The sequence below is a fragment of the Mesocricetus auratus genome, unplaced genomic scaffold (assembly GCF_017639785.1).
Source record: "Mesocricetus auratus isolate SY011 unplaced genomic scaffold, BCM_Maur_2.0 Super-Scaffold_6731, whole genome shotgun sequence".
Taxonomy (NCBI): Eukaryota; Metazoa; Chordata; class Mammalia; order Rodentia; family Cricetidae; genus Mesocricetus; species Mesocricetus auratus.
Genome location: NW_024429185.1, coordinates 3,031,322 through 3,044,286, shown reverse-complemented (window position 1 = coordinate 3,044,286; position 12,965 = coordinate 3,031,322). Strand labels below are relative to the sequence as shown.

At 49.0% G+C, this 12,965-nt stretch overlaps 1 protein-coding gene across 19 annotated transcripts in view; it reads right to left on the bottom strand.

Moving 5' to 3' along the window:
• Positions 1 to 12,965, bottom strand: part of Eps15l1 (epidermal growth factor receptor pathway substrate 15 like 1) — an 84,249-nt gene that overhangs the window by 58,522 nt on the left and 12,762 nt on the right. For 18 of the 19 annotated variants that reach the window (XR_005875987.1, XM_040742163.1, XM_040742162.1 and 15 more), the window contains exons 2-4: positions 1,188 to 1,229; positions 680 to 769; positions 44 to 91 (exon numbers count right to left, since the gene is read on the bottom strand). Coding sequence is in view for 17 of the 19 variants with exons in the window: in XM_040742163.1 (XP_040598097.1) it covers positions 44 to 91; positions 680 to 769; positions 1,188 to 1,229 (180 nt within the window). In the remaining 2 variants the exon portion in view is untranslated. Of the gene's footprint in view, positions 1 to 43; positions 92 to 679; positions 770 to 1,187; positions 1,230 to 12,965 lie in introns of those variants that run through there. The other variant, XM_040742168.1, reaches the window with a different exon arrangement.

Genomic DNA, 12,965 nt, shown 5'->3' with positions numbered 1-12,965 from the left:
AGCGGTGCCCAGCCCCTCCCCTGCTCTGTGTGTGCGTATATACCTGTTTGTCCAAGAACCCTTTACCTTCGGGGTCTGCCAAGTCCCATATCTGTGGAGACATAAAAGTGCCTGTGAGTGTGACTGTCACTCACCAGTCAAATTGGACAGAACAGGAGTCACATCAACTGCTTCTCTGCCCTGGGCACTGGGACCTTCCAGGCACACAGTCATCTGGTGGCAGGGCCCATAGAACCCCATGCTCACTTAGTGCCCTATTCAGTCATTACATGCAATGTAAACCCATAGCTATCAAGACACCAAAAGCACTCTGGTCCAGTCTACTGCCTACACCTTGAAGGTGACCACCATCTGAGATTTACCAGGCTGGCCTCAAACTCCAAATATCCACAGCCCTCTGCTTCCAGAATGCCGGGATTAAAGGAGAATTCCGCCATGTCTGGCATTGTAGGTTTGGCTTATCTTTTCAAAAACATAGTCATACTATGTAGGCCAGGCTGGCAAGGAACTCATGATCCTTCTGCCACAGCCTCAAGTGCTCGGATGGCATGGAAGGTCAGCTCTCCAGGCTCTCTCCAGGCTTTCAGATCCACCCACTACAGCAAAGAAGCTCAGGATTCCCTGGCCCCACCCAGGTCTGTACAGCTGGCTTTCATTCCAGGGGTGTCAGAATCCCTACCTTCCCCAGGATGATGTCAGAGAGCCCCGACTTCTTCAGAAAAAGCGCAGCCTCGCTGGCCCCAACTCTCCCTGTGTAGGAAGGGTCCACCTGGAACAGGACAGCAAGAGTCAATAGAACCACTTACAGCGTTGTGGGCACAACCATTTACAGATGCTGCCTCCGTATGTGCTCACAGAAAGCTGCTTCAGATGTGTGCCCAGCTGCTACTACAAAGACGGCAGATGCTGGGCTGCTCTGCATGTAACGGCTCTGGGTTCACACACGAGTACATACACAACACATTAAAAGGCACTGGCCGGCTGGAGAGGTGGTCAGTGGGCCAAGGCTCCTGCCGCTAAGCCTGAGGGCCTGAATTTGATTCTGGGGCCCACACAGTGAAAGGGGAGCACTGACTCGGAGCTGTCCCTTTACTGCTACAGACACACTATGGCACAGGTGAACACAAACACACCCACACAGTAGAGTGAACTAAAATGGAACGCAGGAGGACAGCACACGGACATACCTGCTTGTAGTAAGATTCGTATAACGGGTTTCCACTGGGAATCTGAATAAAACACAAGAGTCAGAAAGTGACCACAAGTGGACATATGGCCTGTCAGCACAAAAAGCAGCCTCCCATCTTGGACTTCTTCCTCCTCAGATATAGTCCAGGCTGGTTGTTCTGGGTTTTTTGTTTGTTTGTTTGTTTCATTTTTGTTGAGACAAGGCCTTGCTAGATAGCCCTGGATGGCCTTAAACTCCTGATGATCCTCCTGATGCTGGCTCTTGAATGCTGATACTAAAGGCAGGAACTGCCACACCCAGCCCCAAGCTCCTCTTGAACTCCTAGGGTCAAGTGGTCTCCTGGCTTAGCCTTCTAAGTGGAGGTGACAATACACAATGTTTTGTCATCACCAAAATACAGCCCAGTTCTGGTAAAAATGTGTGCACCTAACAGGCAAAGCAAGGCCAAAACCCAGCACAGAGGCTCACCTCCGGTGAAGTGGTGAAGACTTCCTCCTCACCCTGTGAGGTGGGAGTGTCTGTCTGTGTCCCTCAGTCGCCAGCATGCACTTGGCTGACTGTTTTGAGTCCTCACCTATCCTGTCCTCTATCAGCTGCCTGACAAGTGATAGTCCACAAGGCTCATGCTGCAGGCATCTTCCAGGATGCAGCCAGCCTCACGTTGAAAGTAATCACTCCCCTGTACAGGAAGCTAAGAGTCCTCCACTCAGCACCAAGGACACCCAGGACTCCAAGGTCACCTGTTGGGCTCTAACCACTACTTCCCTCCCTCACTGGTCAACAAGATGCCCCTCTATGGGGAGGAAGAAGTCATCTGGGGGAACAAGTCACCCCAGTGCGGAAGTAAGCAGCCACTATACAGCAGTGGGGGTCTCCCAACATTGAGGGGAGGGGTGGTCGAGACAGGATTCTTGTGAGTCAAGACAGCCTGGGCTTTGTAGTGAGACCCTGTCTCAAACAAGAAAAATAAGTAAACATACAAGTGACTACATGAAAGGGTGTCCCTACGCAGGCACTTTATGGAAGCTCAAGTTCAAATGCAGGCCACATCAACCCCAGTAAGAGCTGGGGTAGTGGCAGTCAATCGGGGCTCCGTGCTCTGAAGCATCACATGAGGGTGTGTCCTGCCTGCTCCCTCTGCCTGGCCAGATGTAGGTGTCCCTTGGCCTTCCCAACCACCAAAGCTTACAAGAGGTAAATCTGTTCTTGATCAATGGTCCAGCCTGTGACATCTGACACAAATACACCAGGGTCAAGTGAAGAAAGCGAGATGAGGCTAACTTAAAGAAGGGACCACCATCGGGCTCAAATGTAGGGAGGGAAGGGTGCTGTCTACACAGCTGAAGGGAGAGTGAGACTGAGCACTCCTGAGAGGCTCATCGGAACTTCCTTAAGTGGTGGCTCACACCTTCAAATCCCAGCACACAGGAGGCAGAGGCAGGAGGACCTGGGTCTGAGGCCAGCCTGGTCTACAGAGCAAGTTCCAGGCTGCTTAGGGTTGCACAGTGAGACGCTGTCTATAAAAACAAATAAACAACCTTCCTTAGCCTGGCGGGCCTGTGATGCTAGAGATCAAGAGACTGAGTCAGGAGGGAAGCTGTCCTGTCCTGGAAGGGACTCCCAGGCTCTGAACCAGCACTGTAAGATCATTTCAGGTTCAAAACAACGCAATTGCAGCCGGTTTCTCTGGGGGAACCAGGCACCTGTGCGCAGAGCAAAATACCCAGACAAAGAGAGTCAGGCTGGGGGGAGGGGAAGGAGTACAGAGGGCTGCGAAGTGGAGGGAGGGGAAGAGGCTGGACTGCAGGAAAAAGATCTGAGGCTTGGAGCAAATGTGGAGAAAGAACACATGAAAATACCACTATGTAGCCAGGCGGTGGTGGCGCACGCCTTTAATCCCAGCACTCGGGAGGCAGAGGCAGGAGGATCTCTGTGAGTTTGAGACCAGTCTGGTCTACAGAGGGAGTTCCAGGACAGCCTCCAAAACAATACAGAGAAACCCTTTCTGGAAAAAACAAACAAACAAAAAAAACACTATGTGGAGCCAGCAAGATGTCCCAGCAGGTAAAGATGCTTCTGTGCAAGCCCGAAAACCCAAGTTAGAGCTCTAGAACCCAGAGTGGAGGGCGAGAACAGACTCCCTCAGGTTATCATCTGACCTCTGCTCACATGCAGCGCACATGCACACATATACATAAACACTTCAGCAAGCCTCTGGAACAACCTCCCTAGAGCAGTAGGACTAACAAAAGGGAGATGGCTGTTTGTCACGTCTGAGAAAAGGAGACAACAGCATGCCACCTGCCATAGCTCTTCTAGAACACAGGTTCCACTGGCAAAGTCTATACTGCAAATATTTTCAAGTTTTTAGAAAGTTCAATTCCATAGCACCCAAGCACACCAAGCATCCATTCCCAAGGCGCCATGGCTCAGTCAGCAGTGAGTTTGGTGCATGTACAATTATTACCATCTGGCTCAAGCTTCCCGAGTGACAAGAGCCACATTCAGGCCAATGAGTTCAAGACCAACCAGCCTGAGCAACAGAGCGAGCTGGTCCCAGTCAAGACAAAACCCAAACCATGCAAAACCACTAGATTCATAGTCAAGAGAAACACAGCCCAGCATCCAGAGAGGCCTCCATAGCCAGCGCCATTCAAGCCTGTTCCAGCCTGGGACTGGCTGTGCACCTTGAGAAGTCACAGCCCCACAAGCCCTGGCGGCAGAGCAGCAAAGGCAGGTTTCCACACTTCAGTGCTGTGGACGGAGACAAGGAAGCAGGGCAGATGTTAGACCTGAGTCACCATTCCTCTTATGCCATGGCTTCCTGGAGACACTGAAGCCACACCTGCATGATGCCTTACTGTTCACTGTGACACTACCCAAGCCTCAGTCATGGCCAATCTGTGAAACAGGCATGAGAGAGAGACCTCAGTCACAGCCAGCTCGGGATAAAGGCAGTGGTCCCTGGGGCGAGCTCCCAAGCTGGGACAAAGCCCTCTGTCAAGCCCACAGCTGCAAGCTATGCACGCTCTGACCCCAAAGGGAGTCACAGAATGAGACCAGCCAGAGGACAAGGCTTTGAGGGGAAGAGACTGCAGGGGCAGGGAGCTGGCTACAGTCCACTATAGAGCCAGGACACCACACTTGTCTCTTAAGCCATAGCATGCCGCCCGAGGCCCCTTCCCTTCTGCAGCTGGATGAGACAGACGGCAGAGAGAAGACATGGAGCAGTTTTGCACACTGGTGCTGACGCAGTTTTGCAACACCACAATCTGCGTGCATTAGAGACTATGGGAACAGGGCAGCGCCCCGTGGAGAGGGTGCTCTAGAGAACGCATCACAGCAACCCTAATCCTGGCAGAAAATAAAACCTCTAAACAGGTTCCAGTGTGTTTTACAAAGTTCACAGACTTAAAAAAGAAAGAAAACGGGTATAGGCAGTCATAGAAAGAAAAAAGATAGTTTAAAAAATAATAAGGTTGCTGGGCGTTGCTGGCGCACGCCTTTAATCCCACTTCAGGGGAGACAGAGGCAGACAGATCTCTGAGAGTCTGAGACCAGCTGGTCTAGAGAGCCAGTTCCAGGACAGCCTCCAAAGCCACAGAGAAACCCTGTCTCGAAAAACCAAAAAAAAGAAAAAAATAATAAAAATTTATTTGCCAAGTGGAAATCAAAAATGCTTTGGAGAAGTGGTTTTGCTTTTGTTTCCACAGAAAACAATAGGCTGAGGATTCATTCCAGGTTGATATAGATCTGGTTTTGATCAAGGGAGACCTTCTAAAACTTGGCAGGTGATATCTCAAAAAAGGTTACCTCTGGTCTTCCCAGGACATGGCCATTATCTCAAATTTTCTCAGGGACCCTAAAGATACTTCATCCACAGACAACTGGAAGCAGTCTAAAGAAAACAAGGGCCACATGACCAAGAGTTGGGTTGTAGGGGGCTTTTGTTTATTTGGTGGGTCATGGATGTTTGTTATCATTTAGGGGAATATAGGATAAAAATACAACTACTAATCTCAGATATTTGTGTTGGCATGGATTTTGGTATATTGAAACAAATTAAAGTTAATTTTGTTACACCGTTTATATGTTTCTACCCTTGTTTGGGGTATTGTGGTTATGCAGTTCATTTAAAAATGCAATATATAAATAAGGTTAGCAGTTAATTTATAATAATTAAACTTGTATGTTTAAATTAAGCATGTTTTCAAGGTTAACTAGGTATATTTTAGACAGATAGATGACCTATAGAATATGATATTTAAAATGTTTTGTTAACTTAGGGTTTTTCAAGACAATGAGACACATCTTCTCCTGGCAGCACCAATTTACTTCATGAAAGGATGGCATTAAGAAATTCCAGAGAAGTTTGCTTTCATTGTGGCAAGGTGGCCACTGGGCAAAGGAACTGCTCTTGCCTTTGACTACTGACATTGTGCTGTGCAGACTGGACATGCCGGGCACACAGGAAAAAAAAGACTGCTGAACTTTGCCGAAACAAGGTAGGAAGTCCTTCAAAATTCCTGCCTCACAGAAGAGTTTGCCAGATATTCTGCAGGACACAGAGGAAAGCGACTGACCAACTTTGCCAATACAACGTAGGACAGTCCTTAAAATTTCCTGCTCCACTGAAAAGTCTGCTAGATACTCTAAGCCCGCAGGCTGAAGAGGGACGCCTCAGCTGCAGGCTGAAGAGGGACGCCTCAGCATTGCAGAGGAGCTGAGGGTGACTGTCCAGGCAGACAGAGGTCTCTGTTGTTACATAAGATTACATCCTTCTGGGTCTTTGACTAGATAGTTACAGTTGCAGTTTTCTTTAATTATGAAAAAAAGTTAGGTATAAAACTTTGGATCCACTGAGATAAAATAGGTAATATATTTTCCCTAAATTTGTTAAATGCAAATGAACTGGACATTGTTAATGTAATTATTGGCTGTATATATTTGTATATATATTTATTGTACTTTTTGTATATAGTTTTCCTATGTTAGTTAAAACTTTTCATTTTATTTAGACATAAAGGGGGAAATGTGGAAAATTATTTTAAGGAGTATTACATTTGTTATGCTGTAGAACCTTTGTTTTAGTGATGTAAAGATGTGTTGCATGTGTTTAACTCTGTGAAGCTGTGTTACTTTGCCTGTCTAAAACACCTGATGGTCTAATAAAGAGTTGAATGGCCAATAGCAAGGCAGGAGAAAGGATGGGCAGGGCTGGCAGGCAGAGGGAATAAACAGAAGGAGGAATCTGGGAAGAGAAGGAGCAAAATAGAACAAAGATGTCAAGGGCCAGTCACCCAGCCAGCCATGGAGTAAGAGTGGAAGAAAGATATACTAAAAGTAAGAAAAGGAAAAGCCCAGAGGCAAAAGTTAGTCAGGTCAATTTAAGAAAAAAAAAAGCTGGCAAACAAGCCAAGCTAAGACTGAGCATTTATGAGCAATAGTAAGTGTGTGATTTATTTGGGAGCTAGAGCTAGGTAGTGGGCGCCCCCAAAAGAAAAAAAAAGCCTAAAAGAGTCAAAGAATGAAAAACGACCAACATTTTGGTGTTCCAACATGGCAGTAGGGTAAAGAAAATCCCAACAACACGTATCTAACCCTGGCAGATAGATCTGGCACTACAATTTTTCTCAGGTTGACCTCAGCAAGCTCCTGCCTCTGCCTCCTAAAGCTGGGATTACTGGCAGCATATGCATGAATGCCACCGTGCCTGGCCTGAGCTCCTCACTCGGTCCTCCTTCCTACAGGGCAAGGCAATAGGGCAGACAATATGCTAGCTCCTGTTTACTGGTGGGACAGTAGAGCTCTCCATGCAGCCAGTGAGTGCTGAGGCTACAGTAGCTTCAGGCTGCAAGAGGCCTTCACTAGATCCTAACTTGCTGCAAAGACAGCCCAGGAATGACAGTGGGACAGTTACGTGGGCATGTGACCTGGGAAAATGCACTCTTGGGCTTCACGATGGTGCACTTTATAAGACCAAAGCAGCCATGACCAGACACTGAGCATTCAAAGCCATCTGAAAACAGGTGCAGCCTGCTGTTTCCCCTGGCTGCCCTGGGCACAGAAGGAAGGGGCAGTCTCAAGTTCCACATGGCAGCCAAGACATGAGGCAAAGCACAGGCTGCAAAGGTGTGAGTGCCAACCCTGCCGACCCAGCCCTGCTCTCAGTGCATGCTGGCCTGAGTTCTGAGACGACAGCAGATCCGTCATGTGGCAAGAGCGTGACAGAAATGAAACTCGACTTCATGGGCCCCCAGAGCAGCTGCTCTACAGGCCAGGTCAGAGCTGGAGGAGCCTGGAAGTGAGGAGTTTCACAGCAGGGGACAAGCAAAGAAGAATGAGAAGCTGATCATGGCAGTATAACCTGCACCTGTGCAGGAGGCTCTTTCCAACCCGGGCTACAGAGTAACACACACGGGCAGAGGCTGTAGCTCAGCTGGCAGAGTGCTTGCCTGGCACACACCCAGCCTGGCTCCGACTTTACAGCACACAGATCACCCCAGCATTCAGGAGGGACAGGCAGAAGGATGGGGAGACCAAGATCACCCCTAGCTACACAATGAGTCTGAGGCCAACCTCAGCTATATTAAACTAAACAAATAAAAACTACTGGCAAACAGGTGTAGTGGCACTCAGGAGGCAGAGGCAGGTGGATTTCTGAAGAAAGATGAAGGCCAGCCTGGTCTACATAATGAGTTCTAGGACAGGCAGGGTGACACAGTAAGACCCTGTCTTGAAAAAAAAATAGCAGAAAACAAAACAATAAAAAAAAATTGGGCTGGCAAATGTCCCAATGAGCAAAAGTGCTTTCCTTCAAGCGTGGTGTCTTAGTCATTGTTCTATTGCTGTGAAGAGACACCATGACCACAGCAAACTCTTAGAATAGGAAGCCATTTAACTGGGGCTGGCTTACAGTTTCAGTCCATGATCATCATGTCAGGGAGCGTGGCCACACGCAGGCAGGCGCTGTAGCCATGGCGAAAGCTACACCCTAATCTATAGGTGGAGAAAGATAGAGACTCTGGGTTTGGCATGGGCTTGTGAAACCTCAAAAAACCCCTGCAGTGACACACTTCCTCCAACAAGGCCACACCTCTTAATCTTTACAATCCTTTCAAATACCGCCACTCCCTGGTGACTAGCATTCAAATATATTAGCTTGTGTGTGCAAACCAGCAGCAGCAATCCCCAGAAGCCACAGACGGAAGGGTAGCTCCATATGCACACCTCCACACACTACGGCACACGCTACCATCACCTATAATAGAGCAACCCTAAATTAACAAAGCAACAACAAAGCCCACCTTTAGTTCCAAAACTCAGGAGGCAGAGGCAGGCAGATCTCAGTGAGTTCGAGGCCAGCCTGGTCTACAAAGCAAGTTCCAGGACAGCCAAAGCTACACAGAGAAAACCTGTCTCAAAAAAAACCCAAAACAAAACAAAACAAAAACACCAAAGAGACAGTTGTAGCTCAGTAGTAGAGCACCAACTGTGTGGACAAGGTCCTAGGTTTTATTCTTATCACAGAGAGGGAGGGAGGGAAAGAGGGAGGGAGGGAGGGAGGGAGGGGGAAGAGGGGAGGGAGGGAGGGAGGGAGGGAGGGAGGGAGGGAGGGAGGGAGGGAGGGAAAGAGGGAGGGAGGGAGAAAATCAGGAAGAGAAAAACAGTTGAGAAGGGCAGGCAGGCCATGGCCAGGCCAGGAGGACAATGCCCCCCACTAGCAGCTATGCTGGCAGAACATCTTGCCATACGGTGCCAGGCTAGCAAGGCTTCGGGGCTTTCAGGTAATGGGTATTTTTCATACCACACAGTATCTTCTGAATGGGACTCAAGTCTAAACACAGAACTCAGCTGCTCCCAGGAGCCTTGCACACACAGCCTAGGGAATTTCCTCGAAAGCAAATCCCAGCAGGTCAGGTGTGCAGTTCCTGCCTGTGCAGTCATGTCTGTGAAGAACTTTTGGATTCAAGCAAAACAATGCAAGTGTCTATATTACAGAAGTACTAGCCTCACTGTCTACTTGGCAAAGTCAAGAGCAGCCACGGAGCAGAGCCAGCAGAGGCACATGCACACTCCTTGCCCTGCTCTGGAGGTGGACCAAAGCAGCTGCAGGAGCTGACCTATGCACCCCAGACATGCGGGTGTAAGCAACTCCCTCGGACTCCAGCCAGACTTCTAACTTCGGATCATTCTCAGACTGACACAGAATGGCAGAACTGAGTGTGTGCCTAGGCGTGTATGTGTGCCAGGCAGAGGTCAGAGCACAACTTCATGACAGCTGGCTCTCATCCACCACGGAGGTCCCAGGGGTCAAGCTCATCAGGAGGCTTGTTGGCAAAGCCTTTAGCAGCTGAGCCATCTCATCAGTCCTAATGTTTTAATTTAGTTTTAAAATTTAAAAAGTGTGTACATGTGTAATTCTATTCCAATTAGACCTGTGAAGTGGAGGTTGGAAGATGGACTCTTTTCCCACTGTGAGAGTCCTGGGGATTGATCTCAGGGTTGTTAGGCTTGGCAGCAAGTGCCTTTACCTACTAAGCCATCTTGTCAGCACCCTCCCTTTTAAAAGAACAGCCGGTGGAGGGTGCTGGAGACAGCTTAGTGCTTAAGAGCACACACAGCTCTTACAAAGACCTGAGTCAGGCAGCTCACAGCTATCTGTGATCTTAGTTCTGGGGAACTGGCGCCTCCTCTGGCCTCCACAGGCCCCTGTATATACATTCCGAATAAACTTCTGCAAGAGCCAACACACACAAATGAAAACAAAGCAGAAGAGGGGGAAGAGGAAGAAAGGCTAACATGTGTCTGACGGCAAGGCTTTCTGCAACCATGCCAACCAAGGAGAGACAATGGGGCAGAAGACACGTGTGCACTAGATGTGTCCGCTGAGCTGGACCTATTTGCTCATTATTATGGCATTTTGAGACAGGGTGTCACTATGTAACCAAGGCTGGCCTTGAACTCACTATGCAGCCCAGGCTGGCCTCAACTGCCAGCAACCATCCTACCTCAGCCTCTAAAGCACTGAGATTGCAACACCACACTGCCCTGCACGATAACCCTATGTTTACAATGCCAGTGTGAAACCCTGAGTCTGATACATGCTAGGCTCCACCCTGCACCACACCCTCAGCCCTGTTCCAATGGAGTCTGATGATGGAGGAATTCTTTCTTTATATATGTTTCTCTTATTGGTTGATGAATAAAACACTGTCTGGCCAATGAGGCAGGAAGATACACAGGACTAGGACAAGGAGAATTCTGGTTAAGGAAGGCAGAAGAGGGCCCACCAGAGGAGTTACCATGTAGGCCGCCAAAGGAGTAATCTCCGGTAAGATAAGACCACGTGGAAATACGTAGGTTAATAGAAACTGGTTAGTAATTAAGACAGAGCTAGTCAATGAGAAGCCTAAACCATCGACTAACAGCTTTATAATGAATGTAGTGGTGTGTGCTTATTTGGGGCTGAAGCAGCAGTGGAACCTAGGCAGACAAGAGAAAAGGAACCACAACAGTCTAACAAAAGCAGATCAGGTGAGATGGCTCAGTGGAAAGGTGCTGGCCACTGAGCCTGACAACCTGAGTCTGACCACACACACACACACACACACACACACACACACACACACTACAGTGTCCCCCAACATAAATAAGTATAATGATTCCTTTCTAAGTAGGAAAGCTACACCAGGGGCCTCATCTGAAGACTGTGAGGGCAGGAAGCAGCTTGGTGGCCAGGAGAAGAAGGGCAGCTGTCAGCACTGTACTGGAGGGACAAAGTGGACCCCAGCTGCTGACCACATATCAGTGATACAGGTGGAAATGCAAATAATCGCAGACTTCACTCTACGTAAAATGTAAAACTATGAAGCATCTGGGGAAAAAGCACAGGAGAAAACGTTTAGACTCTAGGGCTAGGTGAAGCTTCAGAAGCCAGGTGCCTGCTGCTGCACATGCACAGGACCTGGGACACACATTCAGGCCCGCTCCATCCGCCCGCTCCATCCCCAGCCCTTACTGAGCATGCCATGACCCTGGCTCCCATCAGCCTCACTTACTGAGCATACACAGCACACTGGAGCAACAAATAAAAATGAGTTCTTATGCTGGGCAGTGGTGGCGCACGCCTTTAATCCCAGCACTCGGGAGGCAGAGGGAGTTCCAGGACAGCCAGGGAGAGAGCCCCATCTGGGGGAAGTTCTTAGACCTGACACCAAAGGAAAAATTTAACTCAAATTTCCCAAATTCAAAAGTTCACATAAAAACAGTGAGAGATGGGGCTGGAGAGATGGCTCAGCAGTTAAGATCACAGGCTGCTTTTCCAGAGGACCCAAGTTCAATTCCCAGCACCAAATAGCTCCTCACGACTGTCTGTAACTCCAGTTCCAGGGCTGCAATGACAACACTGCAGGGGTGCACTCACCCTCCTGCACAGCACTGCTCACTGAGGAGCAAAAGGCACAACGGTCATCTCACTAAAGACACACATGGGGAAAGTGCAAAGATGCCAGACACCACGAACCAGCACAGAAATGCAAACTGAAGTCCATGGGACGGCTCACACAGCAAAGACAGGGCCTGGCAGGGCTGCTGGTGGGGTGTAGTCGGGATCCCAAGAACAGCAGGTGCTGCTAAAAACCACAACACTACAGCTGTCCTGGGCCTCCACTCTTTAGCAAGAGCTGGTGTACCCTGCTACAGTCTGTGCAGCTCCAGCTGTCTGCTGGAGTGTACCCTGCTACAGTCTGTGCATCTCCAGCTGTCTGCTGGTGTACCCTGCTACAGTCTGTGCATCTCCAGCTGTCTGCTGGTGTACCCTGCTACAGTCTGTGCAGCTCCAGCTGTCTGCTGGAGTGTACCCTGCTACAGTCTGTGCATCTCCAGCTGTCTGCTGGTGTACCCTGCTACAGTCTGTGCATCTCCAGCTGTCTGCTGGAGCTGCACCGAGGCTCCTAGAGACTCAAATCAACAAACAATGATGGAGCATGTTAGACACAGCTGGAGGGTAAGCCACTCAAACCAGTTCATGGTGGCGGGAGGATGAGGCAGGAGAATTACTAGCTCTAGGAGAGTCTGAGCTCAGCACTCCAACCACCCCCCACAAAAAAGAACACATTTGAAGGTCATGGTTTAGCTCAATAAGCTGGGAAGGAGGCAGGGGGAAGGGACAGGAAGGGGAGGGGAGGAGCTGGGAACAGAGTTCTGGACTGGGGAAGCTACTCAGGGGTAAGACGTCTGCTGTGTGTGCGAGGATGGAGACTTGACTCGGATTCCCTGCACACACATGTAAAAGGGATAGAAAAAAGAAATGGCTCGGTGTGGTTGAAGCCATCTGTAACTCTAGTGAGGGGACACAGGGTCCAGAGCTGAGTGAGCAGCCAGTCCTAGGCCACTTAGAGACTGTCTCAACAGATAAGGCTGGACCAGTGATGCGGCTCAGCCAGGAAAGGCACCTGTCACACCAAGCTGACAACTCTGACCTCCACAGGAGCACTGTGACACTCTTGTGGACAAACCCACAGACACTTAATTTAAAAAATGTAAAGACAAGGTTGACAGCAACAGAGGGAGATATCCAATATTACTGTCAGCCTCCACATACATGAGCACACATGGGCACCTGCATACTCACCAATACACAAAAAAATTAAAGTGAAAAATGGATCATGGACCAAAATGCAAAGCATATAAATAAAACAGCAAAACTGGTGAATGTAGAAAACCACCACATAAGCCCTATGGCCACACCCAACAACCAGAGACTGAGCACAAG